General features: G+C 44.7%; 1 protein-coding gene across 3 annotated transcripts in view; it reads left to right on the top strand.

Moving 5' to 3' along the window:
- Positions 1 to 1,132: 1,132 nt before the first annotated feature.
- lmo3 (LIM domain only 3) overlaps positions 1,133 to 13,505 on the top strand; it is a 37,943-nt gene continuing 25,570 nt past the window's right edge. Inside the window, exons 1-3 of one of the 3 annotated variants that reach the window (XM_020714133.2) lie at positions 1,133 to 1,350; positions 3,179 to 3,392; positions 9,244 to 9,800. In XM_020714133.2, the coding sequence (XP_020569792.1) occupies positions 1,326 to 1,350; positions 3,179 to 3,392; positions 9,244 to 9,481 (477 nt within the window). In that variant the 5' untranslated portion in view covers positions 1,133 to 1,325 and the 3' untranslated portion in view covers positions 9,482 to 9,800. Of the gene's footprint in view, positions 1,351 to 1,398; positions 1,573 to 3,178; positions 3,393 to 9,243; positions 9,804 to 13,505 lie in introns of those variants that run through there. The other 2 variants (XM_020714134.2, XM_004082995.3) reach the window with 2 other exon arrangements.

Here is a 13,505-nt window from a genome sequence, read left to right as displayed (position 1 = left end):
GTAGTGCTTAATGAGGTCCATTAGAGCAACATGCGCTGCCTTCCCTAACGGTGCTTGTCAGCTCCTTGGATGAGCTGGAGTGTGCTGCTGCTGCTGCTGCTGCTGCTGCTGCTGCTGACTGGGGACCTTCTGCGGGGTTTAAATACAGGAGGAGCCGCTTTCCTCTGTCAGAAAACCGAGGAGACCCACAGAGGACCGCGGGAGGTGCAGAGAGGCTGCGCGGCCAGAGCCGGATCCTCCTGCCTTTACCTGCTCTCCAACTTCCGCGCGGAACTTTCCCGCGTGGGATCAGGAAAAGTTGACCAAGTCCTGCGGAACCGCTGCAGATTCCGGCTCATCTGCGCCACCGAAAGGTAGGAGTCCTGTCCCCGCGCGCGCGCGCCGTGCCCCGGTCACTGGTCTGCGGGGAGCTGTCCTCCCCTGAGGCTGAGCGCACGCGCGCGGCGGCATCCCTCCACCCGCGGCCTCCGTTTACGGCGCGGGACTCAGACACGGAGCAAGAGACGAGCAGCCCCACGCGGACCCCCAACTCGCCAAACAGGGGTCCTAACATAAGTCATTGATCACCTCAGGTGAGCCTCCCGCAGGACTAATCCCGTGCGGGGGGGGGGGGGGGGGTATGAGCCAATTCCTCCAGCTTCAACCTCCTGCCCCCATCAACCAGTAATAAGTTGGCGTCAAAGTTAGGTGCAGGTCACGGGGGTGTGGGTGCCACATCCGTCCATCACCCGTGATTGAGATGCTGCAGAACGATAACGCTCCCTACAGGTGAGTCCACGCACGAGACCTGCAGGTGTCACGCGCATGTTGGGAGCGGAATCTTCATCCCCGCGGATGGGTCGGGTCCGAGTGAAGAGATGAACCTGCAGCCGCAAGTGATTTCTGCGGAGCTCCCGGAGCCGACTCACGACCATTAAACGGGGAATAAAGGCGCAAACCGGAACTTGTGGATCCGTGGGTAAACGTGGATCCGGAGCGGAGCGGCGGAGCCCGGTGTTCGGTCGGTGCGGCAGACGCCGCGGTGATTCTGCTGCCAGTCAGTCAGATCAGATGGCCTCTGCGTCGCGGGGGGGAGGGGGAGGGGGCATCTCTTTGTCATCTTGTCATTCGCTGCCAGCGTCTCTGCGCGCATAAATACGGCTGCAGCTCGGCGCGAGGCGCGCTCTCGCCCTCAGTGACGCTGACGCCAACAACTCCGCCGCTCCGCCCGCTGATGTTCGCCGCTTCCATTCATCCGCTGGATTGTCCCCCCCTCTAACAAAGCCCGACCCCCGCTCCGTGGCTGTCGGTTGCATGGTGCTTTGGCGGCTTCAGCGGCTCAGCAAATGCAGAAAAGGGAGCAAAGTTTCGGTAAGACGCCTCATCCTCGGTGTTTTTGTGACTTAGTTCCGGCGCATTTGCGCTCTGACGCGCCGCGGTCGCGGCTCCGTGGCCGGGATGACCCGCTATGAGACGCGGAGCATTCTCATCCAGCTCGAGGGTCAGCCCCGCGCGCGTGGCTCCGAACTGCCCGAATCGGAATCGGAATCTCTTAAACCGCCGCACATAGCCGCGCGTGCTGCCATGGCAACAGTAAGTAAAGCTGCGAAATGACAGCATGTCGTCGGCGATCATCTCTGACGGAAATAGAAATTTGTACCAGCTGCACGAGGGGGGGGGGGGGGGTCAGGGGCAGAACGGTTGCGGGTTCCACTGCCGTATAGTTCTTTAAGGAACTTTAAATCTGCACCCCCACTCCTTGCCCCCCTGCGGCGGGCAGGGAGCGGAGGCTTTCTTCTTCTGGGTCGGTAATAATGAGCCGCGGGGGGACTTTGCAATGCCTTCTGGGGATGCTGGGGTACAACAAACGGGACTGTCATTTGGAGGGGGGGGGTCCACGCCTGCGCGGAGGACCTCACAAATGCTGCTTCTGACCCCAAAGTTTCCCCCCGTGGAAACACAAGCACCAGACTCCGGAACAAGTTAACAGGCAAAGCTTTAACTACAGCAGCTCCTCCAGGACTGACGCGCGCGCGCGCGTGCATACGCCGACAGGGGACAAAGGGGCGCGCGGCTCCGCGGGGAATGGAAGGAGAATACTAATTTGGGCCCGCTGCGAGGCTTATTGTCAGGCGGCTCCTCTCACCCAGAGGGCCAACAAAGGCTGCGCACGAGGAGCGCAGGCCAAACAATGTGCGCGCCCAACATGTGAAAGTGTGTCTTTGTGTCTGATCCACTGAGGACAGAGTTTGCTGCTCAACTCTGAGGAGGACCGAGAAGGTTTTCAGTCAAATGAACTTCCGGTCAGGAGTGGAGCAACGACGCTGCTTTAGGAAAAACTCTCCTCAGAAAGTCTCATCTGATCTGCTCTGTTGTTCTGCAGAGTTCTGTTGGTTCCACAGGTTCTCAGGGAAATCTTTCACATCAGAACTCATTCATTTGTTTTTAAATATCTCTTTTTTTACTGTCAGCATTTTGTTCTTGATGGGTTTAATTTGAGCCAAAAACTGAAGAACCTTCTCAAATAGAAGGAGAAGCATCTTTTAGATCTGCCTTTAGCGCAGCTGCCCTGAAGAACAGAATCGCCTGAGTTCCAGATGAATTTCCGCAGACATATATTCAGCTAAAAAATGTAACTAACAACGGCTTGATTATATCCACATATATGGCTATATGTAGCATATCCAAATAAATCTCTGTACATGTCCAGCGTCTTCCATCGAAAAGCTGCTCACCATACAATGAAGTAATTGTAACTTTTTATACACATTTGGTGTGACTTTTGTTTCATTGTATTTCATATTGAAACATATCCAAAGCAGAAAAACTTTAGCCTATTAAGTCTTTATGAATGATGTTCTCCGAGTCCAAGTTTTACATGCGGACCTCAAAGGCATCTTTTTTCTTTTTTTTGGTAATTTTTATTTCTTTTGTTAATTTTGGATTTATGTGAGCTATCATGTTTGAGGGGGCAGTCACAGCATTTGGGTGTATTGCCCCCCCCCCTTTCCCATGCCTACAATATATCTGGCCTTAAGGAAGCGTTTTCAGACTTTTTTTGCAGCCATATTTATGCGTCATTCCATTGTCCAGCCAAAGGGCCAGGTCAGGGTTGGGAACAGAACCAGCAGCTTGTTGGTTTGCTTCCCCCCGCTCTGTCTTTGCAGCTGTTGATGAAGTCTGTCTTTGCCTGTTCCAGGTATACAAATGCTTTCCGTCCAGCCGGACACCAAGCCAAAAGGCTGTGCCGGCTGCAACCGGAAGATCAAGGACCGTTACCTCCTGAAGGCCCTTGATAAGTACTGGCACGAGGACTGCCTGAAGTGTGCGTGCTGCGACTGCAGGCTGGGCGAGGTGGGCTCCACGCTCTACACCAAAGCCAACCTGATCCTCTGCCGGAGAGACTACCTACGGTAAGACCGGCGCTGGGTCTGCGTGTGGGGACAGTTTTGTTGATATGGACTCCATCCTCTTCATGAAGCTTCTTCATTTGTTCCTCACTTTGTACAAATTAAGGGCTACATTTAAAAAAATAAAAAGATGTTTGCCCTTTTTATCCATTCCTGATGTTTGTAGAAGCTACAGTCTCTGTAAGGATGCCCAGACCTTTCAGTTATTGTTTTACATTCAAAAAGTTTTTTTTTTCTAATTGTTTAGACATTTTTATACCAGTTTCCCAAAGTCTTGATCTAATTCTCAGTTTTTCTGGTTTGGATCTTAGATTTTAAGAGTGCAGTTTCACTTCAACTGCATTTAGGCTGAAAGTCTGCAGCCTTTTAGCTCCTTTTCCAATCAGAATCATTGATTTTAGATTGATCCGTGACAAGGACCAGAAGAGATAGAGGATGCTGTGATTATTGAAGAAGAGCAGAAGCAACATTTTTAAGTTTAGAGCAGCCGTGGATCCAAACGACCTGCAGACACTGATGAAGACTCTGGATGAAGAAATCCTCTTTTCCTTTTCCGACTAAGACAAATAAAGATCCAGGCAGTCAGCATATGTTTCAGTGGTAGAGTGTCCCCCTGCTGGGAAACCGGAACCTGTTTGAAATAACAGATTGGACTTTAACTTAACCAGAACTCATAGATGCTAGTTAGCTATTTGCTGCTGAGTACTGCTGGGTCTTTGTTTTCATGGTTTTCTTCATACCTCTGTTGTTTAAGTTACAGTTTATAACTGTAACTAAAATAATTAACGTATTTCCATAAGCCGCGTTTAAAAGCCTGAACCTTTTTCACAACACAACAGTTTTCCACATAACACGGCGTGCCTCATAAATGGATTCATTCTGATTTTGCTTACTGATGTCGAAGCGATTTTGAGAGAAATGGTCGTTTGGGTGTTGATGTGAATAAGCTAACGCAGCTAGCCTTTAGCGGTGTCGGACTGTGTGTTATTTTTACGTGTTTCTAACAAGGTTGGGAGTCAGCGTAGTCACGGTGACGTTTGTTTTAGCGTATCAGTCTGGTTTTTATGTGTTGCAAGCAAGGTTAGAAGTTACTCATATTGTGAATAGGCAGCTAACGTGTAGCAGTGTTATAAATTAATAATAAACATAACTGTGTTTTTTACGTATTACTAACAAGGTTGAGTGTTAGCGTAGTAAAAGTGACGTTTGTTTTGGGGTACTAGTCTGTTTTTTTACATGTTTAAAGCAAGGTTGGTTATTACAGCTGTTGTACATGTCGAGCGCCTCTAATGTGGCTAACGTGTTTCAAACAAGTTCCAGAATTACTTCTATATGACATCAGTTCAAAAATGAACCTTCATTTGTGATGCACCTTATGATCCAGTGTGCCCTACAGAGCAGAAAATATGATATTAAAGGTCCAACTAAAAGCTAAGTCATGAAATCCTCATTAATAGCACCAGAGGATGCATCCATCCATTTTTTAACCTGCTGAATCCCTTTAGGGGTCTCAGGGTACTGCTGTTGGGTGAAGGCAGGGTAAACCCTGGACTGGTGGCTAGTTTGTTCAGGATCAAACACGCTCACAGACACACCTAGGGACAATTTAGAATCATCAATGAACCTCTGAGGGATGTCTTTGGACTGTGGGAGGAAGCTGGAGAAAACCCACACATTGATGTCACGATTGAAGGAATCAAAAATATGTTTTCTGTCCGTCAGAGCTCTGAATCCATCTCATGTCAGTGAACATGAATCTGAAAATGTTCCATGACTGTCAACAAACTTAATTTCAACTTTCCTCACTAAGTGAGTTTACAAAACAGTCTAGTAGAGATAAACACTGAAAAAGCGTTATCAAAGGAAATCGCAGCATTGCTCCAAAATGAAGAAGCTTCTCATGTTTTAATGGAAAAGAGATTTTCATAAACAGTTGTGTGGGTTTTTCTCGGTTTAGGTACGTGACGTATACACACGCCTGTTCTTCATCAGTAACGTATGAAGAAAGATAAGACTCAAAGAAGAGCAGAACATTTGAGAACGATGCACTTTCTTATTTCAACAGAAAGACAAAAGCAAATGGTTTCTAATCCTTTCGGGCTGTCGATGACAAATTTAACATTCAACCTGGAACGTATGAAGTCTTCTTCCTCAAAGCGACCTGAACAGCGTCTGTTCTTGGAAGGAAACCTGGACCTGCTGCTCCTTTTATCTTGTTTTATTTTTTATTTTTTAATCCAGATTTGGGTTTATATGCTAGACTAAATTTCAATATTTCCTCTGCTCATTTATCATTTTTCTGATGTGCTAACATCCTTTTTATCAGCAGGGATTCGGTCGGCTTCCTTTCATTTGAGTCCCGCGTCAGAAATGCACATCTGTCAGTTTAACAAGTCACTCTGCAGGAAACCTGCAGGAGAAATGCTGCTGTGTTAAAGCAACATGTTTAATTCCATATAATGAAAAAGCGGTTAATATTCAGTTTGAAAGTGATCAGCGTCGGGGCCGCCATGCTGCTAAAGTGTGTGTAATTATCTTTAGAACGGCAGGAGCCGTGGGATTTTTGTGCCTCCAACCAGGATTTGACCCTGCAGAAAGTTTCTGATGAAAAACCGTGTTTGGACAAATGATCGGCGTCCAAGTATCGACTCGCTGCCAGAAACGGGAAGAGGGCGTGACGGACGCTGAAATGTTCCTGCACGACTTCTCCATGTCTTCTGCTGTACTTTTGTCAGAGCAGATGGTGGTTTGATCCTGATGCCTCTCAGGTGTTTCTCTGATGAATGCTCGCTTAAGGAGTTCAGCTGAGTTTGTGTTCAGGAAGCCTGGCGGACAGTCTAGTTCTGCTGGAGTTTTTCCATCACCGGCGTTAATCTCTACTGTAACAGGATTTTTTGAATTTCGACTGAGCAGGACTTTCCTGTGGCTTCTTTAATCTTTTTTTTATTTTTTTTTGTTATCCTGTCCAACAGCTGAGCAAACACATCGGAGCTGAAGACCTCTTGTGTTGGACAGATTTTACTGTTACAAAAGAAGGTCATCAACCTTCTGACACACAAGATGTATATTTGTATAAACCCCTTTTGTATTTGAAGCTAAACTTTCTTTTTATTATTTATGTTTGTCTACTTTTTTTGTTGGACTAGGACTTATTTTATATTCTTGTGTACCAGATTATTTTCCACAGTATAAAGAACAATCAAAGCCCTAATTTTTATCAAAAAACATCAGTGCGCCTTATAATACGTTTTCAGAGAATTAGTCACTGTTGTTTAGTTAATTTAGTAGAGGTGTGACTTACATTCAGGTGCAACTTATATGTTCCTGATATCCTAATTAATCGATGTGATATAATATGATTACATTTTGTTTTGGACATTTATCTTTATAGGAATAAAAAGATGAAAACAACTAACATCCAAATTGATTCAATGTTCATGATATTTTTGTATTCAAATTGTTGACTATATTTAAAACAAACTCAGTTTTTCTTTAAACAGAACTTCAGCTTTTCTTTTTCCTTTTTTTAATCTATGTATAACACTTGCTACTTTTACTTTGAAAATGAGAAACTTCACTGACACTTTACTTCAAAAAATGTATTTACTTTCTGTTGCATTAGTGAATTTGGTTTGTTTAATTAATGTACTTTAAGTCCAACATTACTCTACAAATTTATAGCGATAAATACATTGCCTGAAGTGTACTTTTATCATAATATTTAAATATATATAAATATAAAGATCGCAAATCGGCGATCTTGGACTCCAAAAATAGTCCTGCTCGATTTTTCTGGAAAAGATCGCGGTTATCTTAGCATTTGGATACCTGCTACGGTCCTATCCAGTATTGTGTGCGTGTGCAGGTGTGTGTGTGTGGGTTAAGGTGTGGGAGTATTCAGCTTTGTGTAGGTTTCTGAAGTTCGAGCATAAAAGTGTGTTTCCAGGAGTGTGTGTTCAGGTGTGTGTGTGTGGGTTACGGTTGTGGGAGTATTTAACTTTCTGTAGGTTTCTGAAGTTTGAGCATAAAAGTGTGTGTTCAGGTGTGTGTGAGTTTATATTTGTGTTGGTGTGTTAGTGTTGAGGCGTGTACGTGTGTGCAAATGCTTCAGATTGTGCTGTTTTCTGTGACATCAGCTTGAAGGCACTCAGCTCATTACGCTGTAGACTCTGCTGCGGAGCAGCCTTCATCGGTGCTGATGATGAACAATACCGCCCCGCAGGAGGGATCAAAGATGGAGTACAGGCGGGGTCAGGGCTCTCTGCTGTCCCAGAGCAAAGGAGGCATGTTTGAGGGAGCAGGCTGAGCACCAATGACCTGCAGGAGGTAAAGATGTAGCATCAGAGAGAAGGGAAACATAGTAAGACATAATTAATGTCAGCTTTAGTTACAAACACTAGCTCCATGGCTGCGTTAACTCATTCCAAAGAATAACAGACACGTATCAAAAATCTTTGCCTGTGGTGTTCATGATCTCCACTACACCTTCTTTTGTGGTGTCTCCGTCTCCTAGAACCACAACTGCAGACTTCTGTGGATAAAGTTGTTCCTGTTTGCATTTGCCTTTTTAAGACGTGCAAACTGTAGACACTAAACAACCTTAGATCTCAGTGTTTGTTGATTTATTTGAATCTTCTCCTCCCAGTTTTTACACGTATTGCTAGAAGCGCCAAACCGTACGATTCTGTCTGTTTCAAATGTGCAATTTGATCAGTAAAAGACAAAGGCTGTCATTGTATGAGATCATAGCCTGAATCCGCCCATCAAAGAGCTTTTTCTCTAAAGAAAAATGATGCTGCAGTCACAGGGGTGTAACAGCGACTTGATTCATATCACAAGGTGTGGTTGACGGGACGATTGTCTGACCTAAAATGAATCCAGGTGAAGTGGAAGTTAGAAAATGGATCCAGGTGAAGTTTTCCCAGAATCCTTGGATTCCTTTAAGATAATCCAGTGTAAATGAAATATGCGTACAAACAAACGAGTAGGGCTGCACGATATGAGGAAAACTCGCGATATGCGATATTGGTGATTAATATTGCGATAACGATATAATTCGCGGTATATAAACAAATAGCAAAGCAACCAAAAACATCATTTCCATTTCACTGCAACAGTTTAAAAATTATACTCCAAATGACCCCTGGCGACATAGGAGGCAAACATCAAACATAAAAGGGCTCATCTGATTCATCAACAACGTAAACGGGTCCTTCCGATTGGTTAAATGCATAAGGGGATTTATTTCATTTGTTCAATATTTCAAGCTGCCATGAGATTGTTTTAGCACATTTATCATAACCATTTATTGTGATTTTCGCCGTCTTTTGCGGTATGCATATTGCACAGCTTGATGTCGCGATAACGATAAATTTGCGGTATATTGTGCAGGCCTACAAACGAGTAAAAAAGAATGAATCCATTCACATGTTAGTTGCATAAAGTTCAGCCCTTTGTTGTCTTTCCACTAAGGATGGGTGATAAAAATGAGTTGTCAATTGAGAATTGCATATTAGTTTGAATAATGACTCAAAAAAACGTCCATACTGCAGGATTTAGTTTGTAAATCTGACTGATGATGTCACTGCCTCACCTCTGACCACAGTTTAGTGGGTGTGTCTTTTGTTCTACATCAATTTCTAAACGACCTTAAACCTGAAGCAAACCGAGGCACAGCATCCCTGTCTTTGAGAGTCCATATCTTTGTAGCGGTCGATCAGTTTGGCAACATTTCAGACAGACTTTGGTTTCCAATTTTACATACTTGTAAGTTTAGTTACTTCTGACTGATTCTATTTTTCAAGTGCAGGTAAAGACATGATTGGTTTCTTGGTTTGTTTACTTGTTCTTTTAGGGTCTCCTTAACAGTTTCAGGCACCTTCATTGCTGCTCATCAGGACAGCCTTTCAAATCCAGCATTAACAGAAAATCTCTGGGTCTGCTGGGTCGTGATCCCGCACGAGAAAAAGCTCCGAATATGCGTGACAGGAGGAAGCATTAGTCTGCAGATCCCTCAAGAAACCTGCAGCTGCAAACATAATTACGGCTTTTCTTTTGTTTGTGCTCTGCTCTTTCTCAACACAGAGGAATGAAGTGTGAGCATTTCATCAATAAATGATCCCCTCGAAGCCCCCCAGTGATGATGCTAATAGAGCTGTTCCACAGTTTATGCTGATGTGAGCTTTTCAGTGCAGAGCCATAATGTCTGAAGACCTGCAGGAGGGCTGGGAGCAGCCAGACTGGTACACACACGCGCACGCACACTTGCACACACATGCAGCAGGGCCGGCCTCGAGGCCGAGGCGATGGAGACGGGACTCTTTTACAGGCAGAAGAGAAGAGCTTCGTTCTACATTCATCTTATGGTTAACAATGGTAAAGCTCAGGCATTGGCTCAGATGCCGACAGTAGCCAGGAGCCAAGTTTTAAAGTCACCTCCCCTGGGTTTTACAGTGTTGCACACACATCACAAAGTTATGCAGTTTTTATCGCAACTGGATGCTGACAGAAAAATACGACATAATTACTTTAAAGTCCCTCTCCGATTATCTTTTGATCTATTTTCAAAGCCTTCCCAGTGCTTCCAACCCGGAAGTAAGACGACTTGATCTCTGAGGCTCCGCCTCCTTTCACTCCTTGTGGGTGCCGCCCATTTCATGACATCAAGCTAGAGCCGGCCTCTGCATCTGTCTGCATCTCACCCACAAAAAAAACAACCAACATCCGGACAAAAATAGATGTGCAGATTGTACATATAACATAAAAGAGTTTAGCCGATCACAGCTAGCTCCACGGAGAAAGTGGGTTTGTCTATTTGCCTGGGGGCGGAGCTGGCAGTGCAGACTCTTCCTGGAAGGGGCTGTTCCTCACTTTGTGATGTCACAATGTGAGGACCCACTTGTTTTTGTGGATTGGCAGAAGCTTGTGCTCAGAGAGCCAGTTTTTAGAGGAAAACTCAAAAATGCGTTCAGGTTGTTTTACCAAATTGTTCAGCCGCTTTAACAGCTGATATGTGAATGAAAACAGCTGTGTGCACTCTCACGTGCACTCCTGCCCTCACACGTGTTTCTTCTCTGAACTTTGGATCTCAGCTCAGCAGATGTTGTCATGGTCTCTGTTTTACTGATGCTAGGTCTCTTCAGCAAACAAAGCAATCCTAATACTGTCATCCCCTCCTGTGAGGGAGAGGAGCAGTGATGTGGGGAGGAAAGGGGGAAGAAAACAACGATTCAAACTAACAACCAAAGTTATTCTGATTAAGCCTAGCTTTCCTAACATCAGAAGTTCATCCCTCCTCATCATTGGGGCGTGGAACCAGCACACATGCTCAGTGTGTGCACTGCTCCAGCTGGACTTGGAACATGCAGTCTTGACAATTGGCCCCAGTTCTTTCAGCGTTGACTCATCATGGATTTGGCAGCATTGGAAGAGCTTAAGGGCTGAAATGCTGCTGACCTGTGAGCCTCTGAGCAGCTTTCAGAGCTCCATCTCGCTCAGCTGTGGTCAGACTGCTCGGGTCCCGGTGCCGGTTCTGGTCAGGGACCACATGACCCACATTCTGTCTGATTTCTGAGTGCAGATTTTGGAATCATCTCTCTGCACTGTTTTGTTCTTAGCCTAGAATGCAGTTTTGATCCAACCATTTGATCCAGAAAGAGACTCTGTTTTTGTTCATTTATCATTTTCCTCTTTTTTAACGATCTTTTTCTTTTGCTGTTTTTTAATACTGAAACATAAAGTGAACAGAACTTTGTTTGTTAGTTTTGTGTAAACAAAAGTGAGTCTGAGCTTCAGGTAAAATCCCAGAGGTCTGACACCAATCCCCATAGCTTCAATTCTAAGAAACAGAGCCAGGAAGTATTTTGCATTCTGAAATTTGTCAGCGAGGCTCTCGGGGAACGGCGGTATCGGAGCCCCACATGCTCCTGTTTCTTTTAGATATGCCTCTGCAATTTCTTCCCTGTAACCTTTCATCGTTCAGGCCTTCCTGCGTGTGCATCAGCAATCCTGCTTTAAAATTCTCGGCGCCGCGGCACGAGTCACTCCTGCAATCTCCCAGAATGAAATTGGTTTTAGTGGGGTCATGGTTCACAGAGTGGCCCGTGTTATGATTTGATCTGATCTGTGGCGAGGAATCGAACAGGGTAATCCTCCCCGTGCAGACATCACTCCTACAGCTTCATATTTCCTGAGTCAGTTTGAAGGGCAGAAACGGCCGCCGCGCGTCTTTATTGGCTGTGGTGGGGACGTTGGAGGGGAGCTGAGGTGTAGCCGGTTATTCCCGCTGTGACGAGCGCCGGCTCAGAGACTGTGTGATGAGGAAAAGCGTCGCCTTCATTCGGTTAACTCTTTGATCCTGTTGGGGAATGTCAGCTGATCCTGCATGGAGTCACGTTTTCTTCAGCTAATGCAGGTCCAGAACCCAGCGAGCCGTGAACAGCCCGGTTGCTGTGGGCAGTCAAGCTAAAAACCCTTTTTTGGCGCTTCAGGTCCTCATCACACTCAAGCCGGTTTGAGCTGTTGTGTGTTCACTAAAGACATTTAGCATCTTTAGATTTCAGTTCAGGATTTGACAACTTTTTAACCTCAGCTGGGGTTTTTGAAGAATTCCTGAGGACCTCTGTTCAGTTGCAGATGAACTTTGGTGTGGTTCACTGCAGTGGAAATAGAGTCAAAGAAGACGTTTTTAATTGTGACCAGTGGTTGAGCTGAATCATCTGTCGGGGGCTGAAAACTTTGGAAGGGTGGCAAAAGAGAACAGCAGGGTGAAAGGATAAAAAATACATAAGCAAATAAAAGAAAGGGCTCAGGATTTTATTTAAAAATATTGCCTTTGTGACATATTTGAAGGCTTAAAGAATCTTGCATTGGTGATTTCTTAATCTTTGGCAATAATGATGCTATTATGGACTCAAAAAGTGGGGGGACAAAGCTTTTTGGTCGGGGGGCAGAAGCCCCAACCCTGCTCTCCTTTAGCTCCGCCCCTGATTGTGGCAAATGTTTCTAATCTTAAAGCGACAGGGCAGTGACCAAAATATGACCCAAGCAAATGCTGTTTGGAGACTAGTGGTGGGCGATTCTGGGAATCTGATACCAGGGCCAGTTTTACTGATACTTTTCCCATAAACTGTTGTTTTTTGTTAATTCGGCAATGAAAATATTCCCTAATTACAACAATCCTAACTGAACATCCATCAGATATAGAACATGTATGAAGAAGAAAACGGTAACTAGTGCAATATTTTAAAAATAGCTATGTGTAACAAAAATGGAAGTATAGCAGCGGCACGAGCGTATAGTTTTTTTTTTTTTCAGTTAAGGTTGTAATGTTTTCTGTTGTGTGAAAAGAAAACAAAGGCAACAATATAATTAATTTATGAATATAAACAATACAACAAAGAATCCTGCCATTGGGTCAAATATGTCCTTAATGACTCTCTCCACTCTCCACTCTCCAATAAAGCAGGGAGGGGAGGGGCGGGGCAAGGTGCGCTGTTTAATCAGACAGCGTTGCCAGATTGGGCAGTTTTCTGCCCAAATTTGGTGGGTTTTTTATTTTAATTTCTGTCTTCATTCAACTTTTTGTTAAGAATTGTAAAGCTCGTGCATTGCCTCAGATGCCGACATCAGAAAATCAAACAGTAAAGAGATGAGTCAAACTTTATTGTCTGTCTGCAGCGTTGCAGACAGACGCCCGGCTTGCATGAACTCAAACCAAGCTCTTTGCCGTACGTATTGAAGAAAAACTGCGACCCAAGTATCGATCTCATCATGCTAGAATCAATACTTCACCTTGGTATTGATAATATCAATGTGTGTGTGTTTTCTAACAGGATATTGTGCCTGTGCAGTGACGTGCGGTGAGGTTAATGGCTGGTGAGGCACTGACGTCATCAGTCAGATTTACAAACATATGAACCATGAGTATAAATAACTGAGTAGCTTATTCACCATTTGATTGACAACAGTTAACGTTTTGTTTAAAATATAATTTCAACATGTTTTTTTTCATATACAAACTGCAGCATAGAAAAAAGCACAAACGTTATTATCGTCTTACCTTTAGTTGTAAATAAAGTCCATACGCCGCTCCTTCTGAAGAAAATGAGTTGCCGC

The sequence above is a fragment of the Oryzias latipes genome, chromosome 23 (genome assembly GCF_002234675.1).
Source record: "Oryzias latipes chromosome 23, ASM223467v1".
In the NCBI taxonomy this organism is placed as follows: domain Eukaryota; kingdom Metazoa; phylum Chordata; class Actinopteri; order Beloniformes; family Adrianichthyidae; genus Oryzias; species Oryzias latipes.
This window is presented reverse-complemented; position numbering and strand designations above follow the sequence as displayed.